The sequence below is a fragment of the Myotis lucifugus genome, unplaced genomic scaffold (genome assembly GCF_000147115.1).
Source record: "Myotis lucifugus unplaced genomic scaffold, Myoluc2.0 scaffold_255, whole genome shotgun sequence".
NCBI lineage: Eukaryota > Metazoa > Chordata > Mammalia > Chiroptera > Vespertilionidae > Myotis > Myotis lucifugus.
The window spans coordinates 781,605-790,971 of NW_005871303.1; the positions used below are offsets into that span (position 1 = coordinate 781,605).

Genomic DNA, 9,367 nt, shown 5'->3' on the forward strand with positions numbered 1-9,367 from the left:
TGATACTTAGGTTGTCTCCCACATCTTGGCTACTGTGAACAATGCTGTAATGAACATGGAAATGCAGGTACCTCTTCGATATCCTGCTTTCATTTCCTTTCTATATATGCCCAGAAGTGGTATCACTGAATCATATGGTGATTCTATTGTTAATTTTTTAGACCTCTATGCTGTTTTCCATAATGACTGAACCAATGCGCCTCCCCAGCCGTCATGCCCAAGGGTTCCCTTTTCTCCACATCCTCACCAACTTCTTGTTATCACTTATCTTTTTTATAATAGTTATCCAAGCAGGTGTGAGGTGATATCTCATTGTGGCTTTGATTTGCATTGCCTTGATGACTAGTGATAATGGAGAATCTTTTCTTGTACCTGTTGGCCATCTGTATGTCTTCTTTGGACAAATATCTGTTTTGTTTTTCTGCCCAATTTCTAATCAGACTGTTTGTTTTGTTTGTTTGAGGGGGTTGTTATTGAGTTGTAGGAGTCCTTTATATTTTTGAACTAGAGGCCCGGTGCACAAAAATTCGTGCACTTGGGGGGAGGGGGTCCCTCAGACCGGCCTGTGCCCTCTCGCAGACCAGGAGCCCTCAGGGGAGGTCCGACTGACAGCTTAGGCCTGCACCTCTGTGGGAGGTGACCTGCGGGATGATCCAGGGACAACCCCTCTGATCACCCCTCCACCACCACCGGTTTCCACCACCCCCCCCCCCCCCCGATCACTGTCCCCTCCCTCTGCCCGCTGGCACCCACCTTGGCTGGCCTGGCACCGCCCACTCGCCAGCTCTGGCCCCCACCACTTGGTCGTTCTGCTGTTCGGTCGATTTGCATATTAGGCTTTTATTATATAGGATAATAGCCCCTTATCAAATATATGATTTAAAAATATTTTCTCCAATTTCCTAGTTGCTTTTCATTTTCTTGATTGTTTCCTTTGCTGTGCAGAAGATTTTTAATTTGATGCAGTCCCACATGTTCGTTTTTGCTATTGTTGCCTATGTTTTTGGTGCTGTATCCAGGAATTGTTGCCAAGACCAGTGTCAAGGAGATTTTCTTTATGTTTTCTTCTAGCAGTTTGATGATTTCAGGTCTTATGATTAAGTCTTTCATTCATTTCAAGTTAATTTTTATAAGCGGTGTAAGATAGGGGTCTAATTTCATTTTTCTGCATGTGGTTATCCAGTTTTCCCAGCATCATTATTAAAGAAACTATCCTTTCCTCATTAAGTGCTTTTGGCTCCCTTGTCAAATATTAGTTGACTGTGTATACAGGAATTTACTTCTAGGCTCTTTATATTCTTTTCCATTGGTCTATGTGTCTATTTTTATTCCAGTACCATGCTGTTTTGATTACTATAGCTTTGCATTACAGTTTGAATAAGGAAGTGTGATGCCTCTGGCTTAGTTGCTTCTCAGAATTGCTTTGGCTCCTCAGGGTCATTTATGGTTCCATAAATATTTTAGGATTCTTGTTTCTACTTCTGTGAAAAATGCCACTGCAATTTTTACAGGAATTGCATTGAATCTATAGATGGCTTTGGGTAGAATGGACGTTTTAATATTAATTCTTCTGACTCATGAGCACAGGATACTTTTCCATTTGTTTGTTTTCTTCAATTTCTTTTGTCAAAATCTTGTAGTTTTCATTGCTTGGATCTTTTCCTTCCTTGGTTAAATGTATTCCTGAGTATTTTCTTGTTCTTGATGCTATTGTGAATGGGTGTGGTTTCTTTTTCAGGTATTTCATTGTTACTGTATAGAAACTCAACTGATTTCTGAACACTGATTCTGTATCCTGCAACTTTATTGAATTTGTTGACTAGTTCCAACCATGTTTTGGTGTCGTCTCTAGGATTTTCTATATATAAGATCATGTCATCTGCAAATAAAGACAACTCCACTTCTTCCTTTCTGATTGGATGTCTTTCATTTTTGCCTGACTGCATTACCTGGGACTTCCAATACTATGCTGACTAGGAGTGTTGAGCGTGGGCATCGTGTCTTGTTCCTGATTTTAGGGGAAACGCTTTCAACCCTTCACCATTGAGTATGATGTCATCTGTGGGTTTGTCATCTATGGCCTTCATTATGTTGAGGTGTGTATGTTTCTTTCAGACCCAATTTGTTTTTTTAAATCATGAAAGGATGTTCCCCTTGAAAGAGGGTTCCCATCCTTGGAAAACATCATGGTTCTGGTGGAGTCCGGGAAGCTCTCCCTCACCCTAGGTATTCCTGGTTGCCCTCTGGGGGGTGAGGCAATCCTATAGGGATACCCACCACATCTGGTTCATGTGGAGACATGCACATAAAGGCTGGTTTCCCTAGAAGTCTGTTCAGACTCTATGGATCTCAAAAAACACACACACACACACTAAAATTAACATGGGAAATCATGCCTTCAAGGCCAACAAGCCCCATGACAGTCAACCTTCCATTAATTCTAAAGTGACTTCTAGATTAATCTTTTTGTACGCACCATAAAAACTATAAAATTAGGAAAACATATTTAATTGGTCTCTCGAAGCATTAAAAGAAATATTTAGATGAATAGATCAACCAATGATGTTGTTAGGTGTCAACTCAATTCTTTGAGGTATTAAAAATGGCTGTCCTTATGTTAAAAGGGGATGATCATTTGGAACTTGACTTGTCAAGGAAAAATATAAGTTGTAAATGCCTCCAATACAAAAAGTGGATCCAACTGTTCTTTCATAAACTAATGTTAGTTTTTCTCATGGATAAAAGATATGTTTCTCTTTGTTTGTCTGTATGTGCCTACGTATGCATGTTGTAAATGTAAGGTAATGTTCAACTTCTGCTGCTATTGTTAAAATTAATGGGAAGGCCAGCACTGGTAAGAATTGGGTATTCTAAAATTCTCAGAAATATAGAAACTAACTCAAATGCTTTTCAAGTTCACAACTTTAGATTGATCCTTACTAAATAAAAGCTATTTTAAATTTGTTGGTTCAAGAACAGACATGTCTTTTGAATCGTTAATAAAATATTTATATTTTACCTGAGTTTATAAAAATAAGTCCATGTCAATAACTGACTCTGATGTCAATGGAATATGCTTCTAGAGGTTATAAAATATCTTCACAAATTTGCCAAGCTAAAGAATGCTAGTTGTTTACTTCTTAGTTTTCATTGGACATTGAGATTTTAAAGGTTAAAATCTCAATATATGTAGCAATAACTTTGCAGCTAGAAGAGCCCCTGGAATACCTCCAAGTTTTGTTTTTATATTAAATTACATGGAAATCATAGTACAATAAGTGATAGAAAACTACCAGGGTATGTTGTATGGGTGAATAATGGTTGTCAATTAAATGAATAGTCAGGGTTATTGGAAACCCAAAATAGCTGCTTGGTCCTTCCCAGGCTCGCTGGCAAACCCCATTTTCTTTTAAGATGGACTTGGGTGAAGTAACTTATGAGTTGGCATTATTCAAAGGAGCCATCTTAGCTATTACCAAGGTTTGATAAAGTCACTTCAAGAAAATGTCAAATGGGTAGCCACTTCCTTTCACAGTGAACTCCCAGGAGACACAGACTTAGAGTTCACTGATTGCTACCTGGAGATTTTGTTTATTGGAAAGGACAAATATGAAAAACACTCTGCAACTTCATTGGAAGGGGCTTATCAGGTGCCTAACTGCGAATGAATATCTAGCCTTGTCTCTGCTATGTGCCTCCACCTACAACAGCCATCCAAGACTCCTTGAGGATGAGAAGCTGCCAACATCAGAGTTAGACAGCTGTCCCAAGACATCGACAAGGCCTGTATACCTACAGATTGATGTTTAACACAGAAAACAATTGATTATCTTTACCAGTTTGCTAAGAACATTAGTCCTAATAATAGTTATACTTGTTTTGGAGGTTTTTCATTAGAGTTCAACTGTTCCTGATGACTGAACATGTATAAAATAACTTAAAACTCTCTTTCATGGCTTACATAAATGTCATACCAGGTACCAAATACAGAAAAAAAATGAGACAGAAGACAAAACTCAAATCATGACAGTTCACAGGACAGAAATGATCCAATGGTCTTCAGAGTGAAAGCCATAGGACCCAAAAGCCTTCCATTTACCTGCCCTTCCCTTTTGGGGAAAACTTCAGCCTCACATCTCATGGTTATAGCATTGCCCCATCCCCAGTGGTCCACCATTTCAACAAGACAACATTAATACTGAGACTTCCCAGAACTGAGCCTTCCTAGCCCTGTGAGACCACCTTGTCCAACTTAAGGTTGGTCATCCATGCATCCTTCAGATTGATTTATGATCGAAAGGGGGAATTGTGTAAGATAAAGGGGTTCTACAGAAAGCATCCTCACACAGTGATCTGACCATAAATTCCTAACTGGGTAGGTCATGGTGGGCAGTAACACTGTAGGCCTCTAACTTCTTTTTTCTTTTTTATTAAATGTCTTGGGGTGACATTAGTTAATAATGGTTTCAAGTATACAACTCAATAACTCATCATCTGCCCATTGCACTGTGCACTCATCACCCCAAGTCAAATCTCTTTCCGCCATCATTTATCCCCCCTCTGCCCTCTTCTTTAGTGAAAGGTTTTAAGCCAGCCCTGTTCATTGTTCTTGTGCATCTACCTTAGCACACCTTCGAAATAACAAAAGTAATTACCGCCCTCAAAAGAGTACATAATCTTATTAACTATTCTGTAATCCGATCCCCGCCTTGCTTTCTCTAATCTTCCCTGGGTTCCCTCCTTAATTTCAAATGCATAAAAGAAGCTGCAAAACGATTATCTCAGGAGTGTTTGCGATCTTGCTTCCCAGCAGCTGTCATCAGTTTCGCTCAAATAAACTCTTATTAAAAATTCTCTACAGGTTTGGACGTTTCTTACATCGACAGCTTCTTCAACTAAAGAGATATTTAGTGTGTTCATAGTATGAGTGTTCTAGGAAGAGGATTAAGGTACACTGCAAAATGTCTATGATACTCAAGGATGAGCTGAGAAGTGGAAAGTTTCCGCAAAGATTTTGCCTAACTAGTTTAACTACCTTATCTATTTTTAAACTTAATTTCTAATTATTTGGGTGACAGCTATTGCTGATGCGTTAGGAAACGAAAATATTTTTCTTACATATACCAAAAGAGCCAGCTGCAACCACGAATCCTTGTGTTAACACATGCAGCCTAACCACCTTTCATCATCATTACATGAAATAGGAAACATAATCATCTCAGTGAAAAATGTTTATAAATGCACGTATGGATGTTGCTCATGCGGATTTTAATAACATGGTAATGCCTACTTACAAGGCAAGGAGAGAAGGCAAGTTTCAGTCAAGAATCATTAAGACCCATGAAAAAAAAAACAAGTAATGGAATTGTTCTTCGTGACTTATTACTAAACAAGATCCATAGCAAATTAAATACGTAAGGTAGGCAAACAGAGAAGCACACAGATCCATCTCCTCGACCATCACATTAGCCACAGGGCATGTCCTTATTACTAAATTTCAGAGACACCCGTTGAGACAAGCGTGGTAGGTAGGAAATTACAGGAAGCTAATGTAATTCTGAAGTCATAAAATATTCCATAATGGAAGGTGTTGCAAGGTAATTTTGGCACGGGCAACATTTGCTTTTATAATATGATCGTATGTTAAGGTGATTTTAAAAATCAATTTAAAAATTCATAAGACGATTTTACTCTCCTGTTACTATATGGGTTTATTATACAATCTTTCATGCGGGGATTATTTCAAGGGAGTTTATTCCCAGACAAGTGGTCTTTCAGGTCACTAAGACTCCAAAGACAGAACAAAACCCATCTTCCAAATAGACCATGCCCAACATCACCCCCACGGGGAGGCCACAGAATCCTCGCATGTCCTGCAGACCAGGCAGCTTTGACGCGTGCACCTCACCCCACACAAGAAACATTTCGTAATGAGTGTCCTGATCATTTGGTGCCCCTGTGAAGAGCGACCAGCAGAAGCTGTGGTCCAATTCTAAAAATAAGGCACCAAAAATATGCTCCTGGAAAATCCCTTCTGCCATCTCTTCATCTTAAATCAAATTCCATGCCCCCCAAACACAGTGAAGTTACCCCAAACTCCATTTCTTTATCAAAAGGAATCGTGCCAATGGAAAGAAATGACATGTTACTGAAAGAATTGTTTCATTAAAATGACAAATGCAGTGTTCATGCCTAGAACTCTCTCACTTGTGGCTAGAACAAAAGCGGGGGAAAGCACACTGGTGCGGCTATTTGGACACCAACCTGGTATAGGCTGAGGTGCTAACACCACTGTGGGAAGAGGCCTGGAGGCAGGTGCTGGCCTGGACAGAGACACAGCTACTTGATTTGCCAATAAATGAGGCTTTTCATACCCATGGAACAATCTTGATTCCTCAGGATATATCCACGTTGAGTCCAGAGCAAAGGAATTATTTAAAAAGATCTGTCCAAAAAAGAAAGCAAGTGTAACATTTCAGACCATGCACATGAGAAAGACTAAAGGCTACTGTAAAATATTTGTCTTGTCTTACATTGATCAAATATTGGAGAGTCTATAAGTGAGGACTCTATAAAAGCATCCTTCTCCAACCTAAAGATCCACGGGGCTCCAATAACAGTCACCGTGAAGTTACCATGGTCTGCGCTGGTCTGCAACTATTGACTTCATTAATTCAGCACAGCAGCCCGTTTACAGACTAAAGAACCGTCGCAAGGAGGTCCGTTGTGTGGCATAGACAAGTCACCACATAATTTTTCTTTTCTTTTTTTAGTTTTGAAACAAAGTGTAATTAGTACATTTGAATTCAAACGCCAAAATAGACCACCAGAAGGAGGAATACTTAAAGCAATCATTGCAAGAAAAGCTCGCTTTTAAAATTTATACTTGGATTATATCATGTTTGAGGCCATCTGTTGACCCATTGTTACAGATTTGAAAACTGAACATTGTCAAGAGTAGATTCTGATTCACAATGGAAAATTCTATATTGTGCTATGGAATCCAAATATATCAAGCTAAAACAAAATACCCCCCCCCCCAATCTGCTGGTGTTTAACAGACTGATCTTATTCTGAAAAGATTCCTCTTTAGACCTAGAAGGTCAGTCTAGTGCAATTAGCAAAGAGAAAACACACTGTTTTCTGTTGTTATGGAAATACCCAACGACTTCATAGCTGACTCCCACTTATCCAATGAAACTATTTGCATTTTTACCTTACAATTGGGTATCCGTTTGTCTATCCAACCTTTCCCAATAGGAGGGGGGAGAGCAGATGGGCAGACATGTGGGAAGATGGGCACCAGCTCCACAGTGGAAGAGGGGGACAGCCCTATTGATGGAGAAGGGCCACCGAATAGCCACTGAAACCCAAGAAGAGAGAAGGGAATGCTTGTTAGCCCGTAGCAATCAACTCTAGTTTGTCCCATAAGCTACTGGGGCAGCTGCTTTTTAATTTTTTTAAAGGGAATTTTAAAATATATGTATTTAATTAGGAGAAAAACCTCCTCTTTCCCCAGTTTAAAAAAATAACACCCACACATTTTAAAAATGTATAAGGTTTCCCATCAGAACCATCACAAAGCATTACCCACACTGCACTCTTCAATACTGAGAAAGAACTTCTAAGCACAAAACCACGAGAACCCGGTAAGAAGTGGGTTTCTGCCTGAGGTAGAAGGAACCACCATGGAGAGGGGAGATGCTGGGTATTCCCTGTATGACTCGTGAATTCTGTTCATAAGCAAGCAGAGAGCTGCATGTCAGGAGAGTCCTTTCAGTATAGCATTTTGTATGAATTATACTTACCTTTTTAAAAGACAAACACAAATAATATTTTCAAAATAAAACTCATTTGGGGGTTAAGATTGAAAGTTGCCCCTGGCTCACAAGTGCACACAGATTCCAAGGCAAAGGAGATGTGAGGGCAGCTCATCAATAACCGAAGATCCCAAAGCACAGAGTCCACGAGCGAACACTGAGAGGGGCAGGCCGTCTGGGACACAGTCTCCCTCGTTAAAATAACTGAATCTCCACGAGCAGAGAACTGACAGAATCGTGGCTCAGTGATACGGAATGCTTCCACATCGACTTCTTTTAAGATCAGAGAAGCATTTTTTAATTTTCCTGTTATGTGAAAATGTCCTTCTGGTTCTAAATATTGTCACTGAACAGAAAACATGGAGCACAAAAATATTTAAAAGAAGAAGAATAAGATTTTTAAAAATATATTTTTAAATATACACCCCCCCAAAAATGCAGTGTTCTATATAGGGGGGAGAAAAAATGTAGTTCCTGGGCATTATATACCTCTAGTGGTAGCACTCTGATATAGCAACCCCCTGAAAATGCCCAAAAAGCTACCAACGTTTATTCAATAAAACCCAATATGAACTGCATCGCACATCAAAATAGATATCTAGGACTGCATATGTGATGTATCATTAGGTCTAAAGATCAGCGTGGGCGGAGTTTAACAACATCTTTAAGGAAAGCTCACAAGATAATATAGGAATAAAATTAATTAAATGGTGGATTCTAACATACCGCTTATTTGAATATGCTAAGGAAGGCTATCCTTGGAATGAAATGCGTTTTCCCCTGATTTAAATGCATCTGCATAGTTAGATAGCAAACAATGGATCTTGCCAAAACCAGCCTGCCTTGCACGGTTGCACCATTAATCAAAGGTAGAGTCACTTTTCCTTTTTGATTCCAGGCTTTAAATGCCAAAGTATTCCAAAGTGCAGTATGGCACTAGCTAGCTAATGAGGCGGGCTCGGGTGGACCTAGTTTGGGGGTGGGGGTGTCGGTTTATCACCGGTAACGTTTCTCGGTATTAAAGGCAGGGTTTCCCTGCAGCTTCCATTGGTTTGAATTCTCTTAAGCATTGTCCTGAGTCTATTTTCACATAGAAAAAAAAAAAAACAAACCCAACCAGATCAGCATCAGAAATAGCTATTGATTCCCAGCCTGCTTTTCAAGTCTGGCAGAGACTGTAAAAGTATTAACTTCTCTGCGATAAGCCGGCCACGCTGCGCAGCTGCCACGCCGGCTCCCGCGGCGGCGACTTCAGCACCGCTCTCTGGACAGCGACCCCGGCCCCGCGAAAGTTGTGGCCACCTCGGTCCCAGCTCGGGCCTTGGGGTGCTGGTCCCTAAAATGCTTGGCTGGGAGACCGCGGGAAAGACTGAAAGACGGAAGACTGCCGGGGGAAGAAGGGGGGCGGCAAGGCATGAATTTTGTGGCCATGCACGGGGGCCGGGCTTGTGGCTGTTGGTTTGGGAGCTTGGCCACAAAGGGGGGAAAAAGACGAGGGTAGGGGTGGGTCCCGGTGGGTCAAATGGGAGCGGTGCCTGGTTGGGGCG

At 40.5% G+C, this 9,367-nt stretch overlaps 1 protein-coding gene across 1 annotated transcript in view; it reads right to left on the bottom strand.

Moving 5' to 3' along the window:
• Nucleotides 1–9,367, bottom strand: part of TCERG1L (transcription elongation regulator 1 like) — a 99,036-nt gene that overhangs the window by 78,856 nt on the left and 10,813 nt on the right. The window contains exons 2-3 of the mRNA XM_023762660.1: nucleotides 7,217–7,363; nucleotides 6,265–6,445 (exon numbers count right to left, since the gene is read on the bottom strand). Of these exons, the coding sequence (XP_023618428.1) occupies nucleotides 6,265–6,445; nucleotides 7,217–7,363 (328 nt within the window). The remainder of the gene's footprint in view (nucleotides 1–6,264; nucleotides 6,446–7,216; nucleotides 7,364–9,367) is intronic.